This window comes from Bidens hawaiensis, unplaced genomic scaffold (genome assembly GCF_021521415.1).
Source record: "Bidens hawaiensis isolate Kalapana, Puna unplaced genomic scaffold, B.hawaiensis_p1.1 tig00010780_1, whole genome shotgun sequence".
Lineage (NCBI taxonomy): Eukaryota > Viridiplantae > Streptophyta > Magnoliopsida > Asterales > Asteraceae > Bidens > Bidens hawaiensis.
The window spans coordinates 571,518-592,484 of record NW_027491828.1 but is presented as its reverse complement, the minus strand read 5'-3'; the positions used below and the strand labels follow the sequence as shown (position 1 = coordinate 592,484).

The 20,967-nt window shown below is 34.5% G+C and overlaps 2 protein-coding genes and 1 pseudogene across 2 annotated transcripts; 2 read left to right on the top strand and 1 right to left on the bottom strand.

Annotated features, from left to right (window-relative positions):
- Positions 1-58: 58 nt before the first annotated feature.
- On the top strand, positions 59-1,932 carry LOC143536331 (cyclin-U2-2-like). The gene is made up of 2 exons (XM_077030352.1): positions 59-883; positions 1,445-1,932. Exons 1-2 carry the CDS (start codon positions 495-497, stop codon positions 1,707-1,709), a joined length of 654 nt encoding a protein of 217 aa, XP_076886467.1. The 5' UTR covers positions 59-494; the 3' UTR covers positions 1,710-1,932.
- A 10,027-nt stretch (positions 1,933-11,959) lies between these two features.
- Positions 11,960-12,931, top strand: LOC143536308 (zinc finger protein ZAT9-like). The gene has a single exon (XM_077030331.1). It carries the CDS (start codon positions 12,123-12,125, stop codon positions 12,804-12,806), a length of 684 nt encoding a protein of 227 aa, XP_076886446.1. The 5' UTR covers positions 11,960-12,122; the 3' UTR covers positions 12,807-12,931.
- A 2,327-nt stretch (positions 12,932-15,258) lies between these two features.
- On the bottom strand, positions 15,259-17,546 carry LOC143536307 (pentatricopeptide repeat-containing protein At1g80550, mitochondrial pseudogene; annotated as a pseudogene).
- Positions 17,547-20,967: the final 3,421 nt, after the last annotated feature.

The following is a 20,967-nucleotide window of genomic DNA, read 5'->3' as shown; positions in this document are numbered from 1 at the left end:
GAAATGAAGACCGAAGAGTAACCTTACCAATTCAAATCTAAATTGAGATAAATTAATCTCCCGTTATGAATATTCAAATTTTGATCTAACATTGTAACATATGGCTTCATAAAACACATAATCATATAATAACCAAAACCTTTTAATAAACAAAGCATGTAAACCAAAATCAATAATGTAAATCCACATTAATTAAAACCTAGTAAAGTACAACAAAACCTTGTCACATAAAAGACAAACTCATATTTTAGGGTTGTTCTAAAATAATGAGATGCACAGCTGGAATGTCTGTACTTTACCATGTAAACCTCAAATCTCCCTCTTTCCTTCAACCTTCCATTTGTCAAGTTCTTCCCCCTTAACTCAACTCTCTACCAACTCTTTATGCATATAAATCATCACTAATCTTATTATTCCAAATCAAACATATTTACACATAAACACGCACTTTCTAATCCATAATATCATCACAATTACTTATCATAATATCATCAATGGCCATATCTCCAAGAAAGCTAAGAAATGATGTGTATTCATATTCGTACCAAACGTCAAACCGCCCTTTGGTCATATCGGTTCTTGCATCTTTAATCGAAAGAACTTTGATTAGAAATGAAAGAATTGGTAGAAAGTGTAGTTCCACTTCCACCATGTCAAAGAAAGTTAGGATGTTTGATTGCCATGAAATACCGGACATGTCGATACAATCGTATCTTGATCGGATTTTTAAGTACACGAAAGCTGGACCGTCGGTGTACGTGGTGGCGTATGTGTATATCGATAGGTTTTGTCGATCGATACCGGAGTTTAGAGTAACTGGAAGGAATGTTCATAGGCTTCTTATTACAACTATTATGGTGGCTTCTAAATATGTTGAAGACATGTAAGTTATTTTTAATTATTAACTAGCTAGGTTTATTTTATTTTTCTAAGTTTTATTAAAAAACTCATTTGGACTTATCATATATTATTAACAAAACATAATCGGGTTCAAACATCACTAAGGGTATGTTTGGCAAAACTAGCTACTAGCTGTAGCTGGTGGCTTGAAGCTGATAGCTGTAGTTTTTTAGATATATTTAGATGTTTGACAAAATAGCTGAAACTTTTAATAAAATGAAAATTACTAAAATGTGCATAAATAAAAATAATAATAGTAAACGTTTATATTTTGGAAGGTTATTTAAGTAAATTAAAATAATAAAAGCTTGTAGCTCTTTCTAAACGTTACTAGTAGAAGCTTTAAGATTTTCTCATGATCTAAAAGTTTCAAGCTCCTTGAATTAAACAAAACTTTTAATTGAGTATGAGCTTTTTCTTAAAAGCTAGAAGCTCCTAAAAGTTCTCTGCCAAACATACCCTAAGTAAACATCTTGGATGACAATCGTTGTTCAAATATAAAATAAAATAATTGTTTTGACATGTGTTATATATATGATTGCAGGAATTATAGGAATTCATATTTTGCAAACGTTGGTGGAATAACAACAAAAGAAATGAACAACTTGGAGCTTGATTTTCTAATGTTGATGAATTTTAAAATGCATGTGAATTTGAGTGTTTTTGAGAGCTATTGTTGTCATTTGGAGAGAGAGGTGAGCATAGGAGGTGGTTACCATATTGAGAAGACTTTAAGATGTGCAGAAGAAATTAAGTCTAGACAAAAAGAACAAAGAGGATTTGATAGAGTAGCCCGAATTACTTTGTAATTAAATTAACTTGTTTTATATTATGATGTGGAGGATATAACATATGTGTATAAAAATAGCTAGCGAGAAAATGTTGAGTATTTCTTTATTTGTTTGTATTTTTTAAAGTTGAGTTTACTTGAAATTTATTATGAAATCGGTGTTTTTGAAGGTATGAATTTCCTTGACATGATAAGACTAATTTCGTGATGCAAGTCGTGTTGGGTTGACGGGTTAAGCGGTTCACAATCGATGTATTTATTTATGTCAAAAATATTAACATTAATTTGAATTGAAAACTGAAATATATAATGCAAATATTATCTGAATGTGAGTGAGCAAAAATGTCCCTAGAAGAAATACGTGGACAAGTATATATTAACATTAATTGGTTTTTTATAAAGTTGTGGATTTCTTACATGATACAAAATCTAAAATGAAATTCACTTGTTCGGATTTAATCCAACAAGACCGGATCAGTCGCTTTCAATTCGGGTTTAATCTCACAAATAAAATATATTTAGCTAACCATATATCATATTCGGATTAACCAAGTAGGCTGGCCTAGTGGCCTATTTACTTTTACATTTTTTGTTTTTAAAAATAATTATATTTGAGCTCAAGGCCGGCTTAACGATTTTGAATGCCTAAATCGATTAGATTTTTTTGCCATTTCATCGCAATTGTGAATCATAATAAAAAATACCTACTTAGAGAGCAGATCTCGAACAAATAACCAACAACTAAGCAGCACAAACACCACCAGAGGTCAAAACATAATTTTGAATTTACTCTGTTCATTATAATATATTTCTATATAATATTGTTTTTGGGATTTGAGGTAGAGGTACACATAATACCCGGTTCCGACCCGACCTGGTGTACCTCACCCGGAACTAGTTCTTACCTGGTTTTGGGCTTCTCCTCAGACATGTACCCCCTAAAACCGGTTCCACCTTGACACAGTCAAAACCCGACCCGACCCAAAAGTCTAAAGCCTAAAAAAAACGCGGTCAGATACCCGATTATACCCGGAAACGAGTCATACCCGACCCGGTTTTGACGATACCCGTTATCGTTTCTACCCGGTTTCGGTTCCTGAAAGTACCCGGTTTATGCACCTCTATTTAGAGGCTTCAATTAAATGAAGCTCTAAAGCCCTTTTATAATTTTACTAGACCCACGGGCCGGTCTTGTTCGGACTGAATTGTTATAAAATTAAAGAAATACATAGTTGGATAAGTTATAAAATAATAAAAATAAATAAATAAATAAATAAACGTAATCATTAATTTTAAATTAAGTTATATTAAGTAATATACCATATTGACTAATTGTTTGTGTCGGTTTTGCGACGAAAGGGGAGATTTTGTTTAACAAAGCATGGTTAGGTGGGGTACAGAAAGAGAAAGAGGGCAAGCTGAGTTGTATTCCTAACTCTTAAGTCAATCCAATCAACACAAAGATTAATAATCCACTTTTAGCTATAATTAACCTATTATCGAAAACCAATCGATAATAACCAAACAAAACTGACGGTTTGATTAAGTGAATTTGGATTAACTGATCATTTAGTTATCGTTACAATTAATGTGTCTTCAGTAATCGACTTTAACTGAAAACGAACCTTGTATGTTTGTACTTTTCCAAATTATATCTCTATTTTTATTTTTATTACGTTCATTTCTAGATTAAAACATTTAAATTTATGTTGCAAATGTTTATAACATAGCCAATTACATCATAACAAAACTTGGAACCACTATATTTCATGTTCAAATCATCATAATTGAGTTGAACGTTATAATTGAATCATTTTCAACTGAAATAAAAGAAGAAGAAAAAAATGGCTTGGGCAATTGATCGAACTTAACCAAAGCTGACTCATAACTAATTGTTAATCGACAATTAAGTTATGGTTATGATTAATCCCCCGTAACTGAACCGAACCGAATTTGTATGAATTCAAAGTCAATGGTTTGAAATGTTTGATTTATAATGTAGTTATTTGTAACTATGTATGTGTGTTAGCCGACCAATGAAGGAGTTATGATCTTAATTTGATTCCATTAATCTATAATTGTCTTTAACTCATGTCCGTGTCCCATATCTTGTACTTCTTCCCTTCTCCTTCTTGAGTAACATGTTATGTTCTTAGGATACTCTGATTAGTTTTAACGTATAGAATTCATATGTGCTCACCAACAAACAAAAATTAATTTCTTTAATATGAAACTTAATTTAATATATACTTTTTGTTTCCTGTTCAAAACTCTGTTATCGAAAAACTTTCGACCTCCCGTTAATACCTTAATCTTCAAAGGTTAATAGTAGAAAACGAGTGAAAGGTGGATACTTGGATTCGAAAAAAAGATATATGTTAGATATGCTAATGCGTTTAAAATTAGGTCAGCTTCTAAACAAACAAACTTTCGGTAGTGTTTAGTAAATATGAATGGAAGACGAAATGGAATGATATATTTCTCCATAACGAGAAACACACACACATATGTGTGTGATATGTGTGTTAACCATGTAAAAATGAAATGGACAATTTCAAAATGAGTGTGATTAATTCCATTATAATGATTTTCATTTTCTTATGGTAGGATTGTTTTTTTCTCATTCATTCAAGACACGGATTGAAAAGCTTACATTTTATTCCAACTTTATTTTACTTTGAAATTTATAATAACATAAATCCTTACTAGAATAATAGTTTTAATTGAAATATGGTTTAACTTTTCATCATCAAGTTGGATTATATTTCAATAAACTTATGTAAATTCAAGATAGATTATATTTCACCATTAATACATTTCTAGTTTATTGTTACTTTGGGGCTGGTGGTGGTGCGTTTTGTCTATGGTAAGTCGTTGAGAGAGCGTATGAGAAGGGGCATGGAGCTTGGCAATTATAGCTTGGAAGTTGGATTCGCAAGGGATAATTAAGTCGGGACAAACTGTCTCTGGTATCACTTGTTACGGTATGAATAAGAAGAACGAGAATTAAAGGAAAATAGTAAGATAATTCATAATTGAGTAAGTATTTTGGAATTCAGTTGATACCCATATTGCTAGTGACTAGGGCTGTAAACGAGCCGAGCCGAGTCGAGTCAAGCTAGAGTGTGCTCGAGCTCGACTCGTTTTCTTTATCGAGCTGAAAAATCGAGTTTCTATCACTTTGGTCCCAAGTATTAGGGTGCATCTAACCCAATGTGCACCATGTTGCAAGCTTTTTATTACTTTTGTTACCTTTTCTCTTTTTTATACTGGCATTAAGGTTCCAATTTCTCCGTATCTTTTTGTATTACATTAACATATATGACAAATATACTTCTTTGTTTAAATTACTTAATTTGGGGAGAGAAAATGTATTAAATATTAATTCAATCATGATTAGCTACGTGTAGTGCTTATCTTGGTGAGGAATTGTCTTTTCCTTCATATTTATATGGAACTAGTTTTGCACCCGCTGCTTTGCGGCGGTGCATTAGTATGAACTCGGTTGTTATGAGCTAAGTTAGTTATTATAGTGACACTAATTTATAAAAAAAATAATAATCAGGTCGTCAAATGTAGAAAACAGTAGTGACATTTTTAGCTTCGTTATGATACTAAAAGAATTAAATTAATAAACGCCCAGAAGTTCATTACGGCATCAGAACTAAAACAAAAGAAACTCATATTGCTTATGAGAAAAATGTAACATACTTAAAATGACAGTTATTCGGTCAGTAACACCCGAGTATTACAGTGGCGCTTCGTTGCCAACTCGATCGGTTTTGGTTATATTTGTTACGGTATATGATACAAAAGAGTAACATATCTAAAATGAATTTTATCGATTTTGGTCACGTTCATTACGGTCTATGATAAAAAAACATATTTAAAATGACGTTTATTCAGTCAGTAAAAATTAGGTGTTGCAGCAGCGAGTCAACGTGAATACGTTTAATTTTGATTACATTCATTACAGACATTAAACAAATTACATGTTTAAAGATTAAAATAGCAATTAAACAATAAAAATATAAAAAATGCAAAAAAGAAAAATGAAAACCATTAAAAAACATGTATGTGATAATGGGTGAAAAATTGGTACAACATGATAAGCTTGAAGAACAATTAGGAAAGCACAATTCTCCCAATTTTATTATTATATAAATGTGGATGGGAGGTAGGAACAAGTGAACAACAATAATATTGTAAAGTTTTTTACTTCTTTACAGAAAATACCAAATGTATTGGAACTTTATTTATAAATAAATAAATACTGTCTTGTCTTATGTAACACATCTATAACACGGTCTATGATAAAAAAACATATTTAAAATGACGTTTATTCAGTCAGTAAAAATTAGGTGTTGCAGCAGCGAGTCAACGTGAATACGTTTAATTTTGATTACATTCATTACAGACATTAAACAAATTACATGTTTAAAGATTAAAATAGCAATTAAACAATAAAAATATAAAAAATGCAAAAAAGAAAAATGAAAACCATTAAAAAACATGTATGTGATAATGGGTGAAAAATTGGTACAACATGATAAGCTTGAAGAACAATTAGGAAAGCACAATTCTCCCAATTTTATTATTATATAAATGTGGATGGGAGGTAGGAACAAGTGAACAACAATAATATTGTAAAGTTTTTTACTTCTTTACAGAAAATACCAAATGTATTGGAACTTTATTTATAAATAAATAAATACTGTCTTGTCTTATGTAACACATCTATAACAGTCAATTATTTATTATATAGTTGTCACATATATCTTATTATATTATTTGGTTATGAAAAGAATGTCACTCAACACAATATATGTGTCTCTCAAGGACAACTATCTTTCGTTTGATATTAGAAAAAGTACAAAATTTGAATATAAATTAGACAAATATATTTTACTAAGCCAAACTATATGTCCTATAATAATCCATACCGGCAACGAAGCAATTACTCTCATAACTTTCACTTTCCTTGATAACAACTCACTCCGGTAAAGTAACTACGTCTTCCCCTAACTTTCATTTATGCCGTTTCAAAACAATTTATAACATTCCGATTGAGATAAGAAAAATTCAATCAGTTGTTCATTGTAGCATACGAGGATATTTTTTCGTTAAAGTGAGATTGTGCTTAACAATATTTGAAAATTAAGAGTATCATATGTTAGTTTATTATGATTATCAATAAAACTATTAAAAAGCCCAGTGAAGTTCTGTGATACTGTTTGACAATTATGGGCTTTATTAAACCGTACTATTTGCTTAGAAGTTAGAACTTAGAATGATATCATTAGACCCAAATTAGTTTTTCAACTACTTGTCATTGGAATAGCAATTCTATTTTTGATGACTTATAACATAGCTAATTCTTATAATATGTTAAACTCTAATGCTATGTGTAGTGGATGGGCTATAAAATAAGACGTTTTACGTCATGTGACGCCCAGTCAACAAAGGGTATGTTTGTTGTAGCCCTACACACACACATAATAATATAATAATATATGTATATACAAACAAGCCGGCGATAAATACCTTCCCCACCTCCCCACCCCCTTATCGCCCCACAATTCGGCCCTGGGGAGGGGGGGGGGGTTCTCCCCCTTCCTCGCCGTTTGTCGCCCGGATTCGCTACCCACTACGGGTGGCCTTAGATGTGCCTTAATAAAGAGAGGCACATTGGGATATATGATAAATCTATCAAAATGTTTTTTAATTTGACATTTTAAGGTCACTGGTATTCTTTGACGCAATATTACAAAAGATAGTTGGTGTTTTCACACCGGTCATTTTCAAGATCTTTGATATTGCTTGACGCGCAACCATATGTAGTAAATTTGTTTAATTGTGTTTTACAATTTACAATTTGTAAGACCGGCAGGGTTTCTTACGCGCTATTATGCTAAGTCGCACGCCCCCTTCTTTTTCCTATTTAACTCATTTCTCATATTGTGTCACATTGACAATCAATTATCAATAAACAGAATACAACCGAAATTGATATATTTTTGTAGGAATAAGTTGACATTTGAAGCTTTAACAATAAACATTAAATGGAAGAAAGTATGAGAATGTGAACAAGTAAAAGATGCATTTTTCAAATTATTGAAGAATACCATGGCTTCTAAAGGCCTATATCTTGCGAGCAAAGACTAACTACATCCATGTGTAGTGGCTAGTAAGGCCTAGAATTTGTGCTTCACTCATGAATCCATCATAGTGGTTAATAAAGAAAAGTATAAACATAAATTATTACAATTGTTCGAGCATTTTTAATGGATTCTCTTACGATGAAGTCACGTTAGTGCTGTTAAGATGAATCGCACGAACGTTGACGACCACACCCATGACTTCCCTTCTCATGTTCTTACCATCTTCATCCATAATAGACGTTCACCCCTACAAATACACTACTATTACAATTTACAAACCACAAGACACGACATAGGTGTTATTTTTTTTTCTCTTTTAATGTACATTTAATTTAGCCATTTGTCTAATCTCTTTATTTAAATGACTTTTAAGTGTATAAATTTAAGCTTGCATTTATGTCAAGAGAAATAAAGTTGAACTGAATAGTTGACCGAACAATTACTTGAAAAGTTGAAAAGTTTGATTTTTTTTTGCCTTTACTTCTTTTCACAATAAAGTTTTGACACCAATATAAACTTCATAAATCATAAGTCAAAAGCCAAAAGGCCAAAAGTGAACTATTAAGCATTCACTAGAGGTCCATGGCTTTATAGCCTAGTGGCATCTTGGTGGTGGGATAAGGCTTAGGGACCATAAGGTCCTAGGTTCGAATCCCACAAGGGGATTTTCCCAAGGTTTATTGGGGTTCCTCCTGAATTGGTGGTTGGGCATCATTGCCTAGTGGAGATGGATATGATCGCGTGGTTCTGCTGGTGACACGATGATACTCCAATGGTCCGTGAGTGATCCTAATTTGCCGTTCAAAAAAAAAAAGTATTCACTAGTCTATTATCATTCAATAATCTAACTTTCAGTTCTCCACTATAAAATGTAAAAATTCAACTCTTATACTTTTTGAATAACGTTCTAATGTTCTATTATCTAATCGTCGTATACACTATATTTATTTTATACGAGTCATTTATTAGTTTATATGTAACTTAAAATAATGAAAAGATGATTTTCTTGTATCATGTTCGAGTTAAGCCGGTTCCAAATAATAAAACAACTTAAATTAGCCACTGCCAATGTAGGAAAAAAACAACTTAAATTGTTACATATATTTAATAAACTACTATATAGTCTATATATTCGCAATACGATTACACGAATATGCATCTATGATCTAATTGTTTATACGAGATATTAGGATAAGTACTACTTGTTCATATTATACATATATTTAATATGAACAATTACAAATACATAATATGGACATGTATGAAATTATATAAACGTATGTGCAAAAAGTACATATATGTATATGAAAACGACATATGTAATATGAACACTTACATACATGTAATTTGAACCATTACACTTACATACATGTAATTTACATCACTAAAAGCTATTGTACGATCTGAAAGTGTGTTAGTCACATATTATATGGATGATATTGGGTCGTAAACACCATCCCCATAGTGTGTTAACAGCTTTTTATGGTTTGTATAGATAGGGGTTATACGAGTCACAAAGCCCTCACATGACTAACTAATGTACGGATGGTAGCTTTTCCAGTCTATACGGATCGTATAACCCTATACGAGTCGTATAAGCTTCAAACACTTGTCACTCTCTGACACAAAATGACAAAATTTTGCACATATACGGCTCGTTTAGCCCCGATACGAGCCGTATAGGCGTATATGATGTCCAAATAACCTACGTGGTGTAAGAATAACATATGTGTTGATATTTTGTGTTGAATATCAATTTGTAACCCAAGTAGTAATATTATCTAACAGGTTTAAAATATTTCACCTTAAAAATATAAAACATAGGAGATATGGGAGATATGAGGGATGACCCTGACTTGTCAGGGTTCGAGTCCTGATCTCACCCGGTTTTACCGGTTCCTCGCTGTCGTGCCGTTTGGCGGGCGTGGGGGTCGGGTTTTATCCGGTGAATCCCTCAATAGGTGGACCGCTAAGGGCTCCGTCCGTCGGGACTAGTGGCCAGCTCGGGCTACCTTTAGCCATTGGGGGCCGTGTACGGGGTACCCGGCGTTACTTAGTTGGCCGTTCAAAAATATATATATGTATATATATATATATATATAAAATACATTCTATTTAAAGACACGAAAACCTAGTTAGTTCGGCTGTCCAACAAGAGTCTCACAAGAAATGAAACTAAGTCGTTAGATCATGATTGAAGCATGTGAAAGAGCAGATCAGATCTGACTGACATCACCTGATCGCACACTTACTCGGTGTGTAACTCCATCTCAACAGATACTTTTAGAATTATATATATGCCACAAATAATTGGAAATATAAGGAACTAAATACACAAATCACAATATAAATATTTTAGTTATTATAAAGATTTTTCATTCTTACTTTTAAGAACTTATAGATTCAAACTCTAAGCAACACAATAGCCTATTTTATTACTATCAGTCTATCACAAACATACATTAAAAATTTAAATTCAGTAAGAAAACATAAAATCCCCCCCTCAAAATTAATAATAATAATAATAAATAAATAAAAATCAAGTTAGATTAATATCGGCTAAGGCTATGTGTAGCGGAGATAATACAAAATGAGATGACTTGCGACATGTGACGTGCGGTCAGCCAATTGTGAGTTTTTGTTTTAGGGTTGTAATGGTGTTGTAGCTCATATATATATACACACACACACATACACACTATAAGCTAATGCCTTAACGCGTACGATAGGTACGCGAGACGCTCAAAGGCATAAAATTAACAAAGGAAAAAATACTAAAACGCTCAGCTGAAAACCTAAAACACATAGCCAAAAACTAAAACGCTCAAAAACGGTATTCGTGAATAAAAAGTAAAAAATTGATCGATTAACGATCCAAAATTGTTTATTTCGGTGAACCAATGATTAATTGGATATATATTGACGATTTCAAGATCTTGTGATGTGATTTCATGGATCGATTTAATGAAATATAAGTATTATTGTACGTTAAGAAATTATTGCATCGTATTATCTCTCTCTCTCTCTCTATGTATGTATATATATTACACACACATATAATATAATAACAATAAACAAACAAACACACTCCGGCGACAAAAAAAAGCAACCCCCCCCCCCCCCTCGTCGCCCCATTATCTACCGGGGGTGTTCCATGGCAAAATCACCATAATTTACACCCACTACGCATGGTCTAACCGATAATGATTTGGATTATAAAAATCCAACTTTTCAAACAATAATCACTCATTTCAATTTGTTCACTTACTTTTAAAAAGTTGTATTTATTATTTATAGAAAACTTATCAATAAACATTAAAAATTGAGTATTTTTTTTACTATAACACTAAAAAAAATGAAATGTTCGTTGTCTTTCAACTTGTTATGAGTAACCACCAAACTTGCTGGAGCGAGTCACCATGGACCAAACCCATTATTTCCGGATCATCACCGTCGGTGAACAACACACTCCATACTTATATATCCATGCACACACGTGACCTGTTTGGTGTGGGTGTACATGCTTTAGCTAATTATATATAACCTCTTCATGTAACCATTTTTTTTACTAGGGGAATTTTATATTTTGTTTTGTTTTGTAAAAGCTATTAATTAAATATTTTTGAAACTGTGTGTTAAACTATCTATTTAATTTTAACACTTATTTTAAATTTGTCCATATGGTATAATGAAACTATTGTTATTACTACTATCAATATTTTTCTTAATTATATGTATTTGTACAATGGAAATTTTATATTTTCTTCTTTCTTAAAAGATATTAGTTAATTATTTTTGAAACTGTGTTATCTTATCTATTTAATTTAACTCTTGTTTTGAAACTGTGTATCTGATATAATGAAACTATTGTTATTACTACTATTAATATTTTTCTAAATTCTATGTATTTATACCATGGAAATTTTATATGTTGTAAAAGATATTAATTAAATATCTTTGAAACTGTGTTATCTTATCTATTTAATTTAACACTAGTTTGAAACTGTGTATATGATATAATGGAAATATTCAATTATTTTAATAGTCAAAGTAGAGCATTAATTCTAATTAATGTCATTGTTATCAACTTACTTTTATAATTACTTTTGTTAATTACTTTGGTAGTATATTACTCTACTCTTGGTAAAGGAATGCTTGTCACCTACTCCTTTAAGTTTCAACACACTCTTTACTTAAAACTTCATTCAAACCCCTAAATCACACACTCATCCATACATACATACTTTTAGTAAGAAAAATATATTGTACAAATGGAGTACAATAAGTGCAAACTTAAGCCAGCACCGTCGTCGTCGTTTTCTTCAGCTGCAGGAACAAAAAATGAATTGTCTAGAAATGTTACGGTCCGGAAACGATCCAGACGGTTTCGGAGACATGAAAGCTCATGGTTTGGTGATCAACAACATTTTCATGAAATGAAACCTATAAAAAATGATAATGAATCTTCAACACCCGAGCCGGTTAGTTCGATCTCCGATGCTTCACCAGAAGAAGCTGTTGCATATTGTTTAATGATGCTATCAAGAGATAAATGGACTGATGATGAAAAAGAGGCGTCTGATTCCGAATCAGATGAATCATCTGATTCGGAATCAGTTACAAAAGTCAAAAGACTTTCTAGAAGAAACTGTTACAAATGCCAAACATGTAACAAAATCTTTAGATCATATCAAGCACTTGGAGGACACATATCAAGTCACAAGAAAATTAAACCGAATAACCGGTTTCATCATAATATTAATAAGTATCATCAAACACGAGTTGAAAGTAAAATACATGAATGTCATGTGTGTTTCAAAGTGTTTGCTTCCGGTCAAGCTCTTGGTGGGCATAAGAGATCACATGCTAGTGCTAAACATGTTGTGAAAAAGAGAATTAATATGATTGATCTTAATCTTCCGGCTCCGAGTGATGCTGATGTTGATTATTATTAATCTGAAGTTAGTCAAAGTGAAGATTGTAGTTCAGAATTTTACTAAAGGGCCTTTGGATTAGCGGTATCAAGATGTTGGATAATATTTTGTTTTTTATCAATGTGGCGAAGGGTTCAAATCCCGTAGATGGTTTCAAATCCCGTAGATGGTCAAACAGGTTTTTTTTTTCCTTTCAATTCCAGAAGTTGTTTATCTGCCAGTGTTACAGCTTTATTTAAAGAGATGTAATTAATGGAGAACTTTAAATTTTATGCTTAGTTTTTTTATTTCTTTTGAATTTGTGTTAATTGTTGAAGCAATACTATGACAATTTACAGGGGTGTTTGGATGTGTGGTTAAGATAAATCAGGTCTTGCTTGTGATATGATGATGTTTTGATTATTTACTTAAAGATAAGTCAAGTTAGTTGTAACTGATTTAAACCATTTAATTCTGACTTTAATGTTACACTTGGTCAGATTTCAGACACCCATGTTTAAGTTCCATGTATCACCAGGAGATTGGTTCTCACTACCAATGTTGTGACTTCCATTTGCATTATGAATTTCAATAAAAAGTTATCGTATCCGTAATGATTCCACCAAAAAGTTAAAAAAAGACGGCAATGTCATGTAGATAGAAAAACTTTCAAAACAAAGATGAAAGACAAGTAATGGTTTTAAACTTTTACTCCACCATACCACATTATATATAATAACGTTTAGATTAATATAAAAAGTAATTACAAGAAAAATATATGTATGATGGTGATCGGGAAAGTAGGATTCAAAATGAGGCAACTCCGTGCCTTTATTGACGCTTAAAAGGGTAACACCCATTTTGTTGAAGTGTAGAGGTATATTGGGGCGTTTTTTTTTTGTGACACGTAGGCTGACAAACGCCCCATTATAAATAGCCTTATAGGTTATAAACTTCACTAGGTTTTGCATTATAAGTTCATCTGTCCATGTGGTAAGTTGTATCGACCTCATGCTTTTTCAAACTTTGAGTGCTCACTTTATAAAGAAAACCTCTAGCATGGTGATTTTATTCTTATAGGGGGGCTGATTGTGTTTTAAGGAATATATTATCTTTTTATATTATATAGTACTTTCAAAATATAAATATTTGAAATAGTATTTAAGAATCATCTATATGTATTTGTTATTTTTAAGAAGACCCAATAATTAAAAATTAAATTTGTTTTTTTTAAATATATTTTAAAACACATTCTAAAAAGGAGTAAATATGAAATTTAGTTTATAAGTATATGAATACATGTTACAACCCCTATTTCAATTTCACATAATTCACCACTCTAGTATTGGTTGAGTACTTCACCTATATGGCTATATGCACCCTTCGGTGCATCTAATTCATTTTCAAATGGGACATTGGGACCCCAAGAGCTTAGCTAAGGTCCATATTATTGGGACCAAGTAATGGGAGATTTATTCCAAATGCACTTTGCAAATATTAAAAACATATATGTATAGTGAAACCATCTAAGTATAAGCCCATGCGGTGTACCCCACAAAGCTCGGTAAGGTTAAGGTGGGTCCGGTGGGATGAAGGTCCCATGGGAAACACCATGCCGAGGGCTAAGGCCATCTATGGCTGGCCCCACTAGGTGGAAGGCCCGTTGGTTGTGACGTGAGAGACCGAGTCTCATTACGCACTTTTTGGAGAAAAGTTAGTCAAAACCCCGCAATGACTAACTTTTTTGTTTGTTTAGTCGTGTTTTCATTGTTAAGTTGTTTCGTGCTGGTCTCTTAACTTCATATGATCTAATACTATCCTTCTCTATTTTATTTGGAGGAAGTCTACAAAGATTAAAGTTTCAAACCGTTATAGCAATCATGTCTACAAACTCGGTGGGGCAATCATCTAGCGGGGAAAACGTATGTTTTGTGCTTTGAGTTTTATTTAATGTTACTTTTGCTGAATTTAGTGTATGTTGTTGCAGTATAAATGTTCAGTTTTAGTGAAAAATCTACCGTTTTTTTCAGCAAACACTACTGTGTAAGTTTTTTCAATACCTTGAAGTGGTTATGTTTTTTTTTGTTTTTTTTTTTTTTAAATTGGATAGAAGCTTGATATGAATCTTACAGGAAAAGTTATTTTAGTGATTTTGGCATCGTAAAACAAGTTCGATTCATACATAAAGACGGTAACTATACGAGGAGTGCAGAAGTAGAAATGGAATTATCAGAATCGGTCACAAAGGTTTAATTCTTCTTTTGAATAATCTTTTCTGATAAAGTTGTGTTATCTTTATATCAGTGTTTAAATATCTTTAACTTAGATTTTGGAAAAAAAAGATCCGCATATTGTTGATGGGAAACCGATTCAAGTAATGAGTTTTCGTGGGTAAGCTAATAATTTTAGAATATATATATATATATATATATATATATATATATATATATATATATATATATATATATATATATATATATATATATATATATATTGGTAACCAATGTTTTGACAAATCGTATTAACCGTGGTGGCCATTTTCTTAACAGGAAGGAGGTACATGAAAATGAGTTTGTTTTAGGAAGTTACCATTTAAACTTTGAACGCTTGTTCGAGCCGGGTCCCTTTGTAAAATCTAACAGGGAGGACAATAACAGATCAGCTCAGACCGTAAGTTTGTAGAAAGCCACTTTCGACATTGTTTACAATTTTTTATGTTTTCTTTTAAAAAATCATAATTGTCGAATATTGGTTACACACAGGCCTATATAGAGCTAGAGAACGCATTTCATCAATTTGAATACACAACAATTAGCGTCTTGCATAATCGAAATGGTGTTTATGACGGGTTTGTATATCATTATTATTTTCTCAAATTATTTGTATATAGCTATGTTTTGTGACTTTTGTCCAGTTGGTAACGTTTAACTTTCTATTGTAAGTAAGTTTCAAAGATGATGAAAATAAAGATGAGATTCTGAGAATGGCTAATGAAAAGTTTCCGGGCTGCCTTAAAAATTCAATACTCGGCCCATGTAGCTACTGAAAAGTTCCTAACATGGTTCAAGACGGGCATTTTAGTTTGATAGTTTGTGTGTTCGTTGAAGACATCTTTTGTTATGGTAAAAGGCGTATGATTGTGTAATGACTTTGATATTCCGCAACAATGTTTAGAGCTATGCTTGTTATGTGTAAGGATGATTATGTAATGACTTTGATATTTTGCTGCAATGTTATAAATGAAATTAGGATTTTAGAGCTATGTTTGTTATGTGTAAGTCAATAATCCACAAGACTTGCAAATAATCCACAAGAACACTAGAGACTAGGAAACTGACGCAAATTCGAGCTCAAAAGCCTAGTTCGTGCTTGTAAAGGCTCAACTTCAATTCTTATTGAGCGTTCGAGACTTATAAAATACATGTAATTTCAAGCTTGTAAAGGCCCATTAATCATCACATTCGCCCTTCACTAACTCGGGTCTCAACTTGGCCGACAACCCTTTCGACAACATCTCTTCATCGTATTTCCTAGCCATATCAACCATACCCTTTTCCACCAACGCCTCAATCAAAGCATTATACGCAAACTCATTCGGACTCAAACCCTGATCTTCCATTTTCTTCCAAACGATAAAAACCGGCCGAAGAAAACCCCACCTCCCAAATTTCCTTATAAGCATCACATACGTGTCAAGAGTCGGACTCACACCACTCTCGATCATCCTATCAAAAAGCGCTAGAATCTCATTCGGCTTCTCCAGACACCTGAAAACACAATGATAAGAAATAACATTCGGCGCACACTTTCTCTTATACATCTTATCCAACACCTTGTACGCCTCTCTAACCCGTCCATTTTCACACAAAAGCTTAATAATAATATTATACGTCACAACATTCGGTTCACAACCCAACTCGACCATCTCACGACCAAGATTAACCGCTACGTCAACACCTTCCGAAACACCAATCGCCTGAACAACAGTGTTATACGCCACCACGTCCAATTTAATCCCTTTCCTCGTCATCTCTTTATACAACTTCACCGCCTTCCACGGCTTCCCACTCTTGCATTGAACATCCATATATATCGAATACGAATACAAATCTTTACGAATCCCGTCTTTATCCATTCGTTCCCAAAACTCTCGACACTTTCCCCACCACCGCATTTTAAACCACCCGTGTAAAATCATATTATAAACTTTCGTACCCATTTCAAAACATGTAATCCCATCTTTTCCAAAACATAACTCTTCCGCCTCGATAACATGCTTATACTCGCACAACGCGTCAACAAGGTTCAAGAAAGACGTTTTGTCTTTCAAATTAAACTTTCCTAAGATGTTAAAACACGCGAGTGCTTCGGTAACAAGGTGTGCCGCAGCGTAGCGTTTAAACATGACACGAAACGTGGCATGGTCTCTTTGGGGCATTTTGTCGAGCAGTTGGTGTGCAAGATTGAATTCGAAGAATTTACCCAGGATGTCAATCATGTGGTTGTAAGTTTCGGTTGTGTGTTGGAACCCATGTTCGGATTCGACCCAATTGAAGAATTCGATTGCTTGTTTCCAGTCGTTGGTGTAACATGTTAGTGTTTCGAGTATGGTGGTCTGGTTGATAATGGGTTGTGAAGTGTGTAATTGGTGGGTTAATGTTGGTCGGATTTTGTATATGATGAAGTGATTGATACGGGATGTTAATGGAAGCATTGAATTGAATTTGGTGAGGTGATGAAGACGAAGTGTGGCTTCTGGTCTCTTGTTCAGGTTTTTGTTATTATAATCTATATCTATATCTATATCTAGATTTAAGAAGGACAAAATGGTAATTAACACTTTTTCCGGTGAGACACCGTCTCCGGTCAGGTGCTCCGGTTAAATGAATTGCTGACATTTCTTATTGAATGATTGGAAGGACACTTGAATTGAATGCTACACCTCTTCAATGCCTCTGTGATCTTAAACCTCAGAGGCACTTTCAATTACTATTAACAATCTTCAATTAACATCCGTTATCCCTTCAAAAGTGAAACCAATTGTTTAACTTTTGTGGAATCATTGACTGCTATTGTGGGTTAGGGTTGCTTCTTGTCGGTTTCGTCTGCGACAGATGAAAGGTAATTACTTTGCCCATTGTGGTTGGAAGAGTTGGTTTATAGTTAAGGTTAAGGACCTGTGCTGCAATTCAAATACATATACACTTGTTGATGTTTACCTCTCATGGGATCAATAAAATATGGTATGTAAATTACTAAATTTATGTCGTGATTACACAAAAGAATTGACATAATGTTTACTGTTTATTCAGCTGGTAAAACAAAGTGTTTGTAGGTTGGTTGGTTCACTAAATTACTTTGAGATTGTGGTTTATGTAAATCCGAATAATCTTTTCAACATCCATTTCACTTTATTTGCAGGACTTGATGCTGGTGAATAACCCACTCTTAAATTTAAGGTACACCGTCATTGTAACCACTAGAAAGATTATTTAATTTTACAACTTCAAAAAATAGAAGCACGTGGTTTTAACTTATGAAATATAGGGATACATGGTCGGAAATGGAGTTATGGATGAAACGTTTGATGGCAACACACTTGTTCCATTTGTACACAGGATGTGCCTCATTTCAGAAGATATATATCAGGTAAACTTTGACTTTTGAGGTCAAATTAGTTACTTTCTGTGTTAAATATTTTATATTAGTATATTTTCAATTTTTCATCCATGTTTCCTTTAGTAGAAAGTGGTTTCGAAATAAATAAACAACATGGTTTCATATAAAGTCGTTTGACTTTCGTATCATATTTGAAAGACTTCTGAAGAAACACTAAATGACCCCGGCAGATTACGGATAATCGTAGGGTTAAGTAGATGTTTCCCACGAGGGTTAGGTCCGGCAAAGATGGTTATTCTTCTTGACCTGCAAAACAGACACCGTGAGCTCGTCACTGAGAAGGGGGGGGGTTCCTCCTTGTGACCACCCTCCGGCGTGAGAATCAGACTAGATTGCTCTGAATATAAGTGTATATTGAGAGAAATAGCTAGAGAGAAGATAAGATGATGATACCGTTCCAAGGTGTTGGAGTATTTATAGCCGAAGGTAGGTTTCCAAGCAGGTACGGCCAGCTGTATAATATTCCTTTTCCACCAACTACGGGCTATGTACGTGCCACGATGGGAGTTGGTGGGTAGGCAGCGGCTGATAGTGACATTTTGTACTGGAGCGTGCTCCTCCTCGTATTATTGTCGGTGAGCTGTCACCCTGTGATTGGTTCATGGGCTGCTTTGGTCAGATCTTGTCTATTTTGTCCATACCTTGGCAGGTATAGTACAAAAGATCTTCCAGAAGCGTACGGACTAGCTCTTTTGGGCGGGAATACGCCCTGCTCATTCCTTCTTCAGGTGACATTACTGAAGTATTAAGAGTTAGTGCCTTATGCGTGTAGCCTTACTATTAGTGCCGGTGGCCTTCCTTCTTGGCTTATACCCACAACTGTGGGGACAGGCAGGGTACTGTACCAAGGGAGGCTTTCCTGCGGGAACAGCTGGCTTACTGCGTGTAAGGTCTTCATCTCTCTGAGCATGGTGGGTCCTGCGGAACCAGTTGGTCTTTGCACAGACGTACCTCTTCAAGGTGTGTCTTGCGGGTCCAACTGGGCTTTGCGGGGACCTAACTCTTCAAGTTCCCCCAGTCCATTGTTCCTCTCATGAATTGTTAATAAGTGAGGTGAACTTTTGGACTTTAAGCAAGGGGTTTTAAAGAGGAGTTTTTGTTTTCTAAGGTTTTCCGCGGGGATTCTTCCCGCAGTTTTCCTAATGTCACTTGCAGAAATTCCCGACTTTTCTGCCTGATCTTTGGTTATGATGCGGGTAGGTGTTTAACCTCTTCGCAAGTCGGGAGCGTTGAGTTTCACTTGTACAGATTCTTCACGAGGTTTTGGTAGTTTTGGACATAGTGATCAGTTATGTTAAACCACCAATTCCACCTTGAAGCTTCAAACAATCTAGTTCTCAACGTTCCCGCCATGCGGAGGTGTTATTTCCCTTTTCGCAAGCATGGCCCATAAGATCCTTCTTGGCTTCAATTCCCTGCAAGTGCTAAGTATGTGAATGGTTTCGCCTTGACACTGTACCCGCGCTTGTCTTACGGTTTTTTGCTTCCCAAGGTAAGGGGGTATATTCTCTCTTATTTTTGAATCTTTTTGAATCTTTTTGAAATTCGAAGAGTTGGTGAAAAGTTAAGGGCAACCCAAACGGTTGAAGTGACGTTGGCGTCTCCTGACGGTTTCTTCTGACGGTTTCAGGACGTGCATGAAGTTATGACGACGTGACAATATGTGGTCAATCCGGACGCTTTTTCAGGCGCGTGGGCGCGAGTTTTCAGGGGCGTGGGCGCAAGTTTTATGGCACGCGTCCTTTTGACAGCTGTTGCCAGCTTGCTTTATCCACGTGTCGCCGTTTCATTGCACCTGCGTTTTCTCTCCCCTCCGCATTAAATTCATCGCATTCATTGCGATGAGTATATAAGGGGGAAGAGGGTGTATCCCATTCCATACTTCATTTCACTCTTCTTCTTCTAAGCGATTTCCGACGAATACTCTAACTTTTCTGTCGAGCATTCTCCTGAAATCACTTTCTTTAACATCTAAAAAATGTCTTCTTCTACACATGATCCCGAGGTTACTGTCGAGGAGTCCGATGTATACCCTGAGAACCCGACGTCCACGTCTGATAAGGACGATAAGAGTACTGCTGGCGAGTGCCAGTGTACTCTTTCTGTCGATTTATACCACTATATCGTCAAGAAGTTCATGCTCGAGCCTTATGAGCCTGAGTTTCCGGAGCCTCACCAGACGGTGTACGATGCCCCTAAGGGCAAGATAGGGGTCTACGCTTCGTTTTTTATATATGAGAATCTTAGATTCCCATTAACGAAATTTGTATACCGTGTTTTGGAGAAACACGGTGTGCATTTGACGGAGGTGCACCCGATGGCGATTGCTAAAGTTTGCCACTTCGAATGGGTGTGCCGTATTCTGGGCATCGAGCCCCGCGTTGACCGCCTGATGAACTTCTACTCCTGGAGGTGCATCCAAGGTTGGTATACCCTGGTCACTCGGATCAAGGGGTTGAAGATCTGCGCTACCGAGCGTAGTCTTCGTTCTTGGAAGCGGGAGTTTTTCTTCATCTCCGCTCGC